Source organism: Physeter macrocephalus, chromosome 11, assembly GCF_002837175.3.
Source record: "Physeter macrocephalus isolate SW-GA chromosome 11, ASM283717v5, whole genome shotgun sequence".
Classification (NCBI taxonomy): Eukaryota; Metazoa; Chordata; class Mammalia; order Artiodactyla; family Physeteridae; genus Physeter; species Physeter macrocephalus.
Window position 1 is genome coordinate 61,681,367 of NC_041224.1, and position 13,889 is coordinate 61,695,255.

Below are 13,889 nucleotides of genomic sequence, written 5' to 3' on the forward strand. Positions count from 1 at the left end.
AGTCAAAAGCCCACCAGTGGCCTCTTTGCTGCTAGATGTGATGGACACCTCTTTATCTTCATTATGATCTATTTCTCAGCAGCACTGTCCTGTCTTCCGCTCCAATTCTCCATGTTCTGTCTTTCACTGGCCACCGTCTGCAGGCTTCGCCTCCTTTTCCAACCTCTAAATACCAGGTTGGGTTATACCCAGAGCTCTCTTCCCTATCTATACTTTTCCATGGCTTTACATGTTGATGATATGGTAATAATTTTGGAATTTTTATCTCCAGACTAAATCTTTTCTCTAACTCTCAACTTGAACATCCACTGCTTGGATGTCACACAGGCATATCCAAAAGAACTCTTGAGTTTTTTCCCCTCTAGATCACTTCCTCCCCTGTTTTTTCTTGTCAATAAATAGCACCACCACCATCTATTTGCTCAAACCAGACACCCTGTCGCTCTCTTTCTTTTGTCCCCCCTCATATCCCATTCATTAGTAGATCCTATCAGTGTATCTTGAAACTGTCCTTTCAGTTCTATCTCCACTGCCACTACCCTCGTCTGAGGCCTGTTATTAATTACGGAGACAAGTGCTTCTCAAACTGTGGTGAAGAAGCAGCTTTTTTATTTTCAATGCATGGTGACTGATACTTTTGTGCAGCTTTGCCACAAGAAACTGTTAGACAACTGTTAGGCAAAGTTAGACAGCAGAGAACTGGTTTATAATCTGTTCAGAGATAAGCCCCACTGATCACATGCTGGGATGTTGCAGCCGTGTGAAATGGCTACAGAGGTTCTAAGCATTTACCCTCCATCTCTGTAATTACCTCCCCCTGGACTGGAGACAGACAGCTCTCAGAGGGGCATTGGCCTGCCTGCTGACTACACTGAGTAACATTAACAAGACTATGCTGAAGCCAGCTGGACCACCTGCTTCCACTCTGAATCTTCTCTTAATTCATTGCCACAGAGCAGCCAGTCATCTTTTAAAGCAGAAATCAGACCTCACATTTTCCTTTTTCGTTTTTTAACTGAAGTACCATTAATTTACAATGCTGTATTGGCTTCTGGTATACAGCAAAGTGATTCAGTTATACATATATGTATATGTTCTTTTTCATATTCTTTTCCATTATGGTTTACTACAAGATATTGAATACGCTTGCCTGTGTTATACAGTAGGATGTTGTTTATCTATTTAATGTAAAGCAGTTTGTATCTGCTAATCCCAAACTCCTAATTTATCCCCCCTTCCCGTCACCATTTTCCTGTTTAAAACCTTATAAGGAATAAAGTTTTTAAATGGGCACAATCCTGCTTAATCTTCCTGCTATCTCTCTCTCCACCTCACTTCTGAGTACTCATACAATCCTAAATTGCTTGGATAAGCCAGAATCTTGCCTCAGGGCTTTTCCCTTATCTCTTAGCAGGATGGCTCCTCATCCTAGGTTTTAGCTTAAATCACTTTCTCTGAGAGTGTGTCCAGATTACCCCCATCAGCAGTAGCACCCCTCCCACTTCTCTCCTGGTCTGTACTCTCTATACTTCCTTGACAGCACTTACCCCAACCTATATTTACTTGTTTATTGTCTCTCCCCTGGTGTAATATACACTTCTAGGGGATTATGTACCTTATCTGTCCTGTTTGCCAAACACTCAGTAGATATGGATTAAGCATGAAGGAATGGTCTGGGAAGGCTTCATGGAGGAGTAGGCCTTTGAGAATGTAAAATAGTTGAGAACTGATTTATTGAATTTTACTTCTTTATTAGAGTTAATTTCATGTATGTGTAAATAGTACTAAAGGTTTGGTGGGGATTAAAAGTTCTCAGTGCTTTTTGACAGAAGGCAACACTGGATAATGGAAGAAGTGTTGGAATGGAAATGGCTTTGACACTAATTAGCTTCATGAGCTTGGGCAAGTTCCTTCTTGCCTCAGTTTTCTTCACCTGGAAGAGGGTGGGGATTGTTCATGAGGACTTGGAGGTCATCTTATTGACCTGTCAGCACTAACCTGTATGTATCTTTTCAGTTCTAAGATTCTTTGTTCTTTCTGTGAACTCTCTAAAGCTGTTTTACAGGATTGGAATAAAAACTTCTACAAAGGTGAGAGTTAGCTTAGCTGAAGTAGGTGTGTGATCTTTAACAAGTTATAAAATGAACCATAATAATTGATAGTACCTACATCAAAGGTTGTAAAAATGATGATTCACTAATATGCTAAGGCAGTGCTTGGGACATGGTTAGTGTTAAGCGCAAGTTGTTGTCATGATGATGATGATGATGTATTTGAGTCCTAATCTATACATGTCTCCTTTTGGGGGACAAAACTGCTAATTTTAAAAACATAAGGGTCATGATATTGATATGTGAGCAGGTTGAATTTAAGATAAAACGTATAAAACAGGGAAAAGGGGCCACGTGACAAAGGCTATAATCCATAATAAATTCTAGTGAATACTCATGTACCAAATAATAGCATTGACATTCATGGAGCAAAAATTGCAAGAAATTCAGGAAGCCTACAGGAACAATGGCAATGTCTACAAACTAATAAAGCTAGAAGATGACAAAAACAGAAAGAATAGAACTCCAGTCCCTGGACAATTAGGGCATTTTAATTTACCTTGAAATATATACCCTAGTCCCCAGTCTTATTTTCCAAGTAGGAGTTTGGTAATATTTCTGATAATATAGATGTGCTTTATAATAATAGTCATATTTTGAAAGATTTGATAATTGAAGTATTATTGCTTTTTTAAAGGTCACAGTTTATTTAAAATTTATTTCATAGAAGAACTCAGATGAGGGACTTCTCTGGTGGTCCAGTGGTTGAGACTCCATGCTTCCACTCCAGTGCACCAGGGTTATATCCCTGGTCAGGGAACTAGTATCCTGCATGCCTTGTGGCACAGCCAAAAACAAACAAACAAAAAAACTCAGATGAGATTATATTGACAGTTATTTTCTAGTTTTAAAAAAGCAGTACATCAAAACTCTTGATTTTATACTGCTATGCCATTTTAAATGACACCTTTATAAAGAAAAATAGATAGCAGTAAAATAGTATATGAAGTAATGCTTGAGGATTTTCACAAGTCTATGACTGAATCGTAATACCTTTTGAACTCCTTTGTCACTTAATTAAAACAAAATCAGCCTTAGTCTATGAAGCATTAGTAGACAAGACTTTTCTACAGTCTCTTCAGTAGTTATAACTAAATATTTACCAGTTTATAATTGGTATAATTTAAGTATGTCATGAATTTTTTAAAGATTCCAAGTTTAAAGACTATTGGTATTTTTTTTCATGTCTAGATCTAATTGTTCATAAGGAAACATCTGAATATGTTTAAACAGATATATTTCTAGCCTAGCTATAGTGGAATTCCGTTTATGTGCTTTTTATTTTTTTCCTTCTCCACAGACTCAGTATTCATTTAAACAAGTATTTGGCACTCATACCACCCAGAAGGAGCTCTTTGATGTTGTGGCTAATCCCTTGGTAGATGACCTCATTCATGGCAAAAATGGTATGATTCTTGGAGTTTTGTTGAATTTTTCTTTTCCTCCCCCTCTGATAAAACATTTTTGATACTTAGATATTTGGTTTATGTTCAGCCTTGAACCCAGTTAATTTGCCAGAGTAGTGTTAAACCTGCGTTTTTGAGCAGTTATTTTTATTTTTTTAATTTGCTTATTTTTTCAAATTTAATTTTTATTTTGCATTGGAGTATAGTTGATTTACAGTGTTGTGTTAGTTTCAGGTGTACAGCTAAGTGGCTCAGTTATACACATACATATATCCATTCTTTTTCAGATTCTTTTCCCATATAGGTTATTACAGAATATTGAGTAGATTTCCCTGTGCTATACAGTAGGTCCTTGTTGATTATCTATTTTAAATATAGTAGTGTATATATGTCAATCCCAAACTCCCAATTTATCCCTCCCCTTTGGTAACCATAAGTTTGTTTTCTAAGTCTGTGAGTCTGTTTTGTAAATAGGTTCATTTGTATCATTTTTTTATTTTTTAGATTCTGCATATAAGCAATATCATATGATACTTGTCTTTTTCTGTCTGACATTTCATTTAGTATGATAATCTCCAGGTCCATCCATGTTACTGTAAATGGCATTATTTCATTCTTTTTAATGGCTGAGTAATATTCCATTTTATATATGTACCACATCTTCTTTATCCATTCATCTGTCGACGGACATTTAGGTTGCTTCCATGTCTTGGCTATTATAAACAGTGCTGCAATGAACATTGGGGTGCATGTATCCTTTTGAACCATGGTATTCTCTGGATATATGCCCAGGCCTGGGATTGCTGCATCCTATGGTAGCTCTATTTTTAGTTTTTTAAGGAGCCTCCATACTGTTCTCCATAGTGGCTATACCAATTTACATTCCCACCAACAGGGTAGGAGGGGTCCCTTTTCTCCACACCCTCTCCAGCATTTGTTATTTGTAGACTTTTTGATCATGGCCATTCTGACTTGTGTGAGGCAATATCTCATTGTAGTTTTGATTTGCATTTCTCTAATACTAAGCAATGTTGACCAGCATCGGCAGGCGGACGCGCAACCACTGCGCCACCAGGGAAGCCCTTAGCACACTCTTTGACATAAATCACAGCAAGATTGTTTTGGATCCACTTCTTAGAGTAATAAAAACCAAAACAAAAGGGACCTAATTATACTGTAAAGCTTTTGCACAGAAAAGGAAACCATAATCAAAATGAAGACAACCCACAGAATGGCAGAAAATATTTGCAAATAATGCGAGTGACAAGGGATTAATTTCCAAAATATACAAACAGCTCATGCAGCATCACAAAAAAAAAAAAAAAAAAAAACCAATCAAAAACTGGGCAGAAGACCTAAACAGACATTTCTCCAAAGAAGACATACAGATGGCCAAGAGGCACATGAAAAGATGGTCAATGGGCTTCCCTGGTGGCGCAGTGGTTGCGCGTCCGCCTGCCGATGCAGGGGAACCGGGTTCGCGCCCCGGTCTGGGAGGATCCCACATGCCGCGGAGCAGCTGGGCCCGTGAGCCATGGCCGCTGAGCCTGCGCGTCCGGAGCCTGTGCTCCGCAACGGGAGAGGCCACAACAGAGGGAGGCCCGCATACCACAAAAAAAAAAAAAAAAAAGAGTGTGCTAAGAGTTTTATAGTGTCAGGTCTTACATTTAGGCCTCTAATAATCCATTTTGAGTTTATTTTTGTGTATGGTGTTAGAGACTGTTCTAATTTCATTCTTTTACATGTAGCTGTCCAGTTTTCCCAGCACCACTTATTGAAGAGAGTGTCATTTCTCCATTATATATTCTTGCCTCCTTTGTCCTAAATTAATTGACCATAGGTGCGTGGGTTTATTTCTGGGCTTTCTATCCTTTTCCATTGATCTATATTTCTGTTTTTGTGCCAGTACGATACTGTTTTGATTTCTGTAGTCTTGTAGTATAGTCTGAAGTCAGGGAGCCTGATTCCTCCAGCTCCGTTTTTCTTTCTCAGGATTGCTTTGGCTATTCAGGGTCTTTTGCATTTCCACACAAATGTAAAAATATTTTTGTTCCAATTATGTGGGAAATGCCATTGGTTATTTGATAGGGATTGCGTTGAATCTGTAGATTGCCTTGTAGTATAGCCATTTTGACAATATTGATTCTTCCAATCCAAGAACATGGTATATCTTTCCATCAGTTTATGTCATCTTCAATTTCTTTCATCAGCATCGTATAGTTTTCTGTGTACAGGTCTTTTGCCTCCTTAGGTAGGTTTATTCCTAGGTATTTTATTCTTTTTGATGCGATGGTAAATGGGATTGTTTTCTTAATTTCTCTTTCTATTCTTTCGTTATTAGTGTACAGAAATGCAAGAGATTTCTGTGTATTAATTTTGTATCTTGCGACTTTACCAAATTCATTGACCAGCTCTAGTAGTTTTCTGGTAGCATGGATTGCTTTGGCTATTCAGGGTCTTTTGCATTTCCACACAAATGTAAAAATATTTTTGTTCCAATTATGTGGGAAATGCCATTGGTTATTTGATAGGGATTGCGTTGAATCTGTAGATTGCCTTGTAGTATAGCCATTTTGACAATATTGATTCTTCCAATCCAAGAACATGGTATATCTTTCCATCAGTTTATGTCATCTTCAATTTCTTTCATCAGCATCGTATAGTTTTCTGTGTACAGGTCTTTTGCCTCCTTAGGTAGGTTTATTCCTAGGTATTTTATTCTTTTTGATGCGATGGTAAATGGGATTGTTTTCTTAATTTCTCTTTCTATTCTTTCGTTATTAGTGTACAGAAATGCAAGAGATTTCTGTGTATTAATTTTGTATCTTGCGACTTTACCAAATTCATTGACCAGCTCTAGTAGTTTTCTGGTAGCATCTTTAGGATTTTCTATGTATAGTATCGTGTCATCTGCAAACAGTGACAGTTTTCTTCTTCTTTTCCAATTTGGATTCCTTTTATTTCTTTTTCTTCTCTGATTACCGTGGCTAGGACTTCAAAACTATGTTGAATAAAAGTGGTGACAGTGAATATCCTTGTCTTGTTCCTGATCTTAGAGGGAATGCTTTAGGCTTTTCACCATTGAGTATGATGTTAGCTGTAGGTTTGACATACATGACCTTTATTATGTTAAGGTGTGTTCCCTCTATGCCCACTTTCTGGAGAGTTTTTATCATAAATGGGTGTTGATTTTGTCAAAAGCATTTTCTGCATCTATTGAGATGATCAAGTGATTTTAATTCTTCAGTTTGTTAATGTGGTGTATCACACTGATTTGTGGATACTGAAGAATCCTTAAATCCCTGGGATAAATCCCACTTGATCATGGTGTATGATCCTTTTAATGTATTGTTGGATTCAGTTCGCTAGTATTTTGTTGAGAATTTTTGCATCTGTATTCATTAGTGATATTGGCCTGTAATTTTCTTTTTTTGTGATATTCCTTTTCTGATTTTAGTATCAGGATGATGGTGGCCTTGTAGAATGAGTTTGGGAGTGTTCCTTCCTCTGCAATTTTTTAGAAGAGTTTCAGAAGAATAGGTGTTAACTCTTCTCTAAATGTTGACAGAATTCGCCTGTGAAACCATCTGGTCCTGGACTTTTTGTTTGTTGGGAGTGTTTTTTTAAATTTTATTGACGTGTAGTTGATTTACAATGTTGTGTTAATTTCTTCTGTATGGCAAAGTGATTCAGTTATACATATATATATTCTTTTTCATATTCTTTTCAATTATGGTTTGTCACAGGATATTGAATATAGTTCCTTGTGCTATACAATAGGACCTTGTTGTTATCCATTCTATATATAATAGTTTGCCTCTGCTAATCCCAAACTCCCACTCCTTCCCCTTCCTACCCTCCCTTCCCTTGGCAACCACAAGTCTGTTCTCTATATTTGTGAGTCTGTTTTTGTTTCATAGATATGTTGATTTGTGTCATATTTAAGATTCTACATAATAAGTTTTATCATGGTATTTGCCTTTCTAACTTACTTCGCTTACTATTATACCTAGAGTGTGATAATCTCTAGGTCCATCCATGTTGCTGCAAATGGCAGTATTTCATTCTTTTTTATGGCTGAGTAATATTACATTGTATATATGTACCACATCTTCCTTATCTATTCATCTGTCAGTGGACATTTATGTTTCCATGTTTTGGCTATTGTAAACAGCACTGCAATGAACACTGGGGTGCATGTATCCCTTCAAACCATGGTTTTCTCTGGATATATGCCCTGGAATGGGATTGCTGCATCTATGGTAGCTCTATTTTTAGTTTTTTAAGGAACCTCCATACTCTTCTCCATAGTGGCTGTACCAATTTACATTCCCAGCAACGGCATAGGAGGGTTTCTCCACACCCTCTCCAGCATTTGCTATTTGTAGACTTTTTATTGATGGCCATTCTGACTGGTGTGAGATGGTACCTCATTGTGGTTTTGATTTGCATTTCTCTAGTAATTAGCGACATTGAGTATCTTTTCATGTGCCTATTGGCCATCTGTATGTCTTCTTTGGAGAAATGTCTATTTAGGTCTTCTGCCCATTTTTTATTGGGTTGTTTGTTTTTTTTGTTATTGAGTTGTATGAGCTGTTTGCAAATTTGGAAATTAAGCCATTGTCAGTCGCATCATTTGCAAATATTTTCTCCCAGTCCGTAAGTTGTCTTTTCATTTTGTTTGTGGTTTCCTTTGCTGTGCAAAAGCTTATGTTTGATTAAGTCTAATTTGTTTATTTTTGCTTTTATTTCTATTGCCTTGGGAGACTGACCTAAAAAAACATGGGTATGATTTATGTCAGAGAATGTTTTGCCTATGTTCTCTACTAGGAGCTTTATGGTGTCTTGTCTTTTTCTTTCTTCTTTATTTTTTCATTTTGGCCATGCCACGCGGCATGCAGGATGGTGCAATCCAGGGATCGAACCTGGGCCTCTGCAGTGAAAGCGCCAAATCCTAACCACTAGGCCACCAGGAAACTCCTGGTGTCTGGTCTTATAATTAGGTCTTTAAGCCACAGGTGTGTGGGTTTATTTCTGGGCTCTCTCTTCTGTTCCATTGATCTGTATATCTGTTTTTGTGCCACTATCATGCTGTTTTGATTACTGTAGCCTTGTAGTGAAGTCTGGGAGTGTTAGGCCTCCTGCTTTTTTCTTTTTCCTCAGGATTGCTTTGGCAATTCTGGGTCTTTTATGGTTCCATGTAAATTTTGGTATTATTTGTTCTATTTCTGTGAAAAATACCATTGGTAATTTAATAGGGATCACATTAAATCTGTAGATTGCTTTGGGTAGTATGGCCATTTTAGCAATATTAATTCTTCCAATCCAAGAGCATGGGATATCTTTCCATTTCTTTGAATCATCTTTAATTTCCTTTAATAATGTTTTGTAGTTCTCAGCATATAAGTCTTTCACCTCCTTGGTGAGGTTTATTTCTAAGTATTTTATTTTTTTGTGGGAGTTTAAAAGGGATTGTTTATTTACATTCCCTTTATGATATTTCATTGTTAGTGTAAAGAAGTGCAACCTATTTCTGTATGTTAATCTTGTATCCTGCTACCTTGCTGGATTCATTTATCAGTTCTAGTGGTTTTAGTGTGGAGTCTTCAGGGTTTTCTACATATATTATCATGTCATTTGCATATAATGACAATTTAATCTCTTCCCTACGAATTTAAATACGTTTTATTTCTTTTTCTTGTCTGATTGCTGTGGCTAGGACTTCCAATACTATGTTGAAGAGAAGTGAGAGTGGGCATCCTTGTCTTGTTCCATATTTTAGTGGGAAGTCTTTCAGCTTTTCACCATTGAATATTGTATTGGCTGTGGGTTTGTCATAAATAGCTTTTATTATGTTGAGATATGTTCCCTCTCTACCCAGTTTCATAAGGGTTTTTATCATGAGTGAATGTTGAATTTTGTCAAATGCTTTTTCTGCATCTATTGATGATCATGAGGTTTTTTTCCTTTCTTCTGTTGATGTGGTGTATCTCATTTATTGATTTATGTATGTTGGATCATCCTTGGAACCCTGGGATGAATCCAACGTAGTCATGGTGTGTGACCTTTTTTATGTGTTGCTGGATTCGGTTTACTAGTATTTTGCTGAGAATTTTTGTGTCTATATTTATCAAAGATCCTGGCCTGTAATTTTTTCTGTGTTACCTATGTCCAGTTTTGGTATCAGGGTGATAGTGGCCTTGTAGAATGAATTTGGGAGTGTTCCTTCCTCTGCAATTTTTTGGAATAGTTTCAGAAGGATAGGTGTTAACTCTTCTCTAAATGTGTGATAGAATTTGCCTGTGAAGCCATCTTGTCCTGGACTTTTGTTTGCTGGGAGGTTTTAATCACAGTTTCAGTTTCAGTACTTATGATTGGTCCTTTCATATTTTCTATTTCTTCCTGGTTGAGTCTTGGGAGCTTGTACCTTTCTAAGAATTTGTCCATTTCTTCTAGGTTTATCCATTTTATTGGTATACACTTGCTTGTAGTAGTCTCTTATGATCCCTTGTATATTTCTTTTTTTTTTTTTTTTTTTTTTTTTTTTTTTTTTTTTTTTTTTTGCAGTACGGGCCTCTCCCGTTGTGGAGCACAGGCTCCGGTCGCGCAGGCTCAGCGGCCATGGGTCACAGGTCTAGCTGCTCCACGGCATGTGGGATCTTCCTGGACCAGGGCACGAACCCATTTCCCCTGCATCGGCAGGCGGACTCTCAACGACTGCGCCACCAGGGAAGCCCCGATCCCTTGTATTTCTGTGGTGTCTGTTGTAACTTCTCTGTTTTCACTTCCGATTTTCTTGATTTGAGCCCTCCCTTTTTTTTCTTGATGAGTCTGGCTAAAGGTTTATCAGTCTTGTTTACCTTTTCAAAGAACCAGCTTTTAGTTTCATTATTGCTCTTTTCTGTTGTTTTCTTCATCTCTTTTTCATTTATATCTGCTCCAATCTTTATGATTTCTTTCCTTCTACTCACTTGAGTTTTGTTTATTCTTTTTTCTTTAGTTGCTTTAGGTGTAAGGTTAAGTTGTTTGAGATTTTTCTTGTTTCCTGAGGTAAGATTTTATTGCTATAAACTTCCCTGCTAGAACTGCTTTTCCTGCATCACATAGGTTTTTGGTAGTCATGTTTTTGTTGTTATTTGTCTCTAGGTATTTTTTTTATTTCTTCAGTGATCCATTGGTTGTTTAGTAACATATTGTTTAGCTTCCACTTATTTGTTTTTTTAACAGTTTTTTTTCTTGTGATTGATTTCAAATCTCTTAGCATTGTGGTCAGAAAAGATGCTTGATATGATTTCAGTTTTCTTAAATTTACTGAGGCTTGTTTTGTCATCTGGCATGTGGTCAGTCCTGGAGAATGTTCCATGTGCACCTGAGAAGAATGTGTATTCTGCTGCTTTTGGATGGAATGTTCTATAAATATCAATTAAGTCCATCTGGTTTAATGTGTCATTTATGGCCTGTGTTTTGTTATTGATTTTCTGTCTGGGTGATCTGTCTATTGATGTAAGTGGGTGTTAAAGTCTCCCTATTGTGTTACTGTTGATTTCTCCTTTCATGGCTGTTAGCATTTGCCTTATATATTGAGGTGTTGAGCAGTTAATTTTAAGTGTTTTCTAATACAAAAAATATTATACGTGGAGGACTTTTAAGATATAGCCAAGTGTGACATTTAATATATAACTGTGACTTGTTACATTGTAGGTCTCCTTTTTACATATGGTGTGACGGGAAGTGGAAAAACTCACACTATGACTGGTTCTCCAGGGGAAGGAGGACTGCTTCCTCGCTGTTTGGACATGCTCTTTAACAGTATAGGGTCGTTTCAAGCTAAACGATACGTAAGTTTAATTTTTTGTGTGTTGTGACTCACTAGAGGGCATAGGTGCCAAAATACCTGTGAATACAGTAGTATTAAGGGAGAACTAAGGCATCGGATACCTTTTGAAACTTTAGATATGTTTAAATATTGTTTTTTATTTCTTAAATATATTTCTTACTATTTAAGTCAAAGTCTAAAAATTATGGTCTGATTTTTGCTCCCACTTTAAGGTTTTTAAATCTAATGATAGGAATAGTATGGATATACAGTGTGAAGTTGATGCTTTATTAGAACGGCAGAAAAGAGAAGCCACGCCCAATCCAAAGACCCCCTCTAGCAAGTAAGTAATTACATTTGTAACACTGGCCTCATGGGAACCCTGTCCAGTGGTTTCCTCAGGCACAGGGAATGGTGAACAGAAGTGGAGAAGTTGGTCAGACAGTTGACTTTAGTGAGGAATGTTCTTAAGTAAGTTTATTTGCTCAGATGTTCTGTTTGGTTCTGAGCACACTGCCCTTGAATCCCTGTTTAGGGAAGGTGCCACTCTTGGTGAGAGAGGGTGTAAAAGCCTGTGTTGTGTATCTGGGGAGATAATGGGAGAACTGTTGGCCCAACCATGAGTGTGAATAAAGTTGCTCTGTGCATTCCTGCTTGTAATGGAGGTCATTTATTTACTCACAGTGTGCAAGATGAGACTTTGGGGCTTTTTTTTCTTTTTTCAGACGACAAGTAGATCCAGAGTTTGCAGATATGATAAATGTACAAGAATTTTGCAAAGCAGAAGAGGTTGATGAAGATAGTGTCTACGGTGTATTTGTCTCTTATATTGAAATATATAATAATTACATATATGATCTATTGGAAGAGGTGCCGTTTGATCCCATAAAGCCTAAGTAAGTAGTGGAGAGTCCCTTAGCTGCTTAACTTTGGTGAAGTCACTTCACATCAGTGAGGTTTAGTTTTCTCAGCTATAAATGGGGATAAAGCTTACTTTTGTTTTAAAAATGAAATATAACTCATATGTCATGCAGTTGGTGCTTGGTGAGTAGTTCTGTATATTAACTAGATATGTAGCTGTATTAGGAAAACCACTGGGTTAAGGCATCTAAGGAGAATATTCACCTTAGACTTTACTTTAGAAAAACTCTTGGCCCTGGGCTGTATTTTTTTTTTTAACATCTTTATTGAAGTATAATTGTTTTACACTGTTGTGTTAGTTTCTGCTGTATAATGAAGTGAATCAGCTATATGTATACATATGTCACCATATCCCCTCCCTCTTGCATCTCCCTCCCACCCTCCCTATTCCACCCCTCTAGGTGGTCACAAAGCACCGAGCTGATCTCCCGGTGCTGTGCAGCTGCTTCCCACTAGCTATTTTACATTTGGTAGTGTATATATGTCAGTGCAACTCTCTTACTTCATCCCATCTTACACTTCCCCCTCCCCATGTCCTCAAGTCCATTCTCTACATCTGCATTTTTATTCCTGTCCTGCCCCTAGGTTCTTCAGAACCACTTTTTTTCTTTTCTTTTTTTTAGATTCCATATATATGTGTTAGCATACGGTATTTGTTTTTCTCTTTCTGACTTACTTCACTTTGTATGACACACTCTAGGTCCATCCACCTCACTACAAATAACTCCATTTCTTTTTATGGCTGAGTAATATTCTACTGTATATATGTGGGCCCTGGGCTGTATTTTGACAAGGACCTTAATTGTATAAAGAAGTGTCCCTGTAGATGTGCCCTGGGGCTACCTTTAAGAACCTGACACTTAATGTTGGGAGTTTGTAGCCTCTAATCTGTGTTCTGGTGATCCCCACAGAATGGAGCCTAAAGCTGTTGTCTGCACAACTATAATAGTCACAGACCTTCCATCACTGACCAATAAGAAGTGACATCTGTATTGTCATTCCACCAGAGTTAAAAGACTATTACTTAGATTTCCTTGGGTCTTGCCCTGCTGAGACTGAAGAGCAATTACAATCTGGCATCACAAACTACATTTGTGCCAGAGCTGACTCTGGATCTTGTTCCTTGATGGTTTTGTTCTTAAGCTAAATGCTTATCTTCAATGCTGTCTTTGTCAGGGCCTCTCAAGACAAATAATATGAAGACCTGTGTTGTATTACTTAACTTTTGTGTATATGACTCAGTGAATATTAATGGAGGAACAGCTAGATTTGCAAAACCATTAATGGAGGAACAGCTAGATTTGCAAAACCATTAGACTGAGAACAGGTGTCTGTAGACCCACTTTTCTTTTTTTTTTTTTTTTTTTTGTGGTACGCGGGCCTCATGTTGTGGCCTCTCCCATTGCGGGGCACAGGCTCCGGACGCGCAGGCTCAGCGGCCATGGCTCACGGGCCCAGCCGCTCCGCGGCATGTGGGATCCTCCCGGACTGGGGCACGAACCCGTGTCCCCTGCATCCGCAGGCGGACTCTCAACCACTGCGCCACCAGGGAAGCCCCCCACTTTTCTTTATATTAAACAATTTATAGACGAATTACTTTCCCATTTGTTTCAAAGTATCAGTTGTATGTACCCA

At 37.7% G+C, this 13,889-nt stretch overlaps 1 protein-coding gene across 5 annotated transcripts in view; it reads left to right on the top strand.

The window, feature by feature from the left end:
- KIF23 (kinesin family member 23) overlaps positions 1-13,889 on the top strand; it is a 35,002-nt gene that overhangs the window by 4,124 nt on the left and 16,989 nt on the right. For all 5 annotated transcript variants that reach the window (XM_007120391.4, XM_007120393.4, XM_007120395.4 and 2 more), the window contains exons 4-7: positions 3,412-3,517; positions 11,219-11,355; positions 11,567-11,676; positions 12,059-12,229. In XM_007120391.4, coding sequence (XP_007120453.1) covers positions 3,412-3,517; positions 11,219-11,355; positions 11,567-11,676; positions 12,059-12,229 — 524 coding nt within the window. The remainder of the gene's footprint in view (positions 1-3,411; positions 3,518-11,218; positions 11,356-11,566; positions 11,677-12,058; positions 12,230-13,889) is intronic.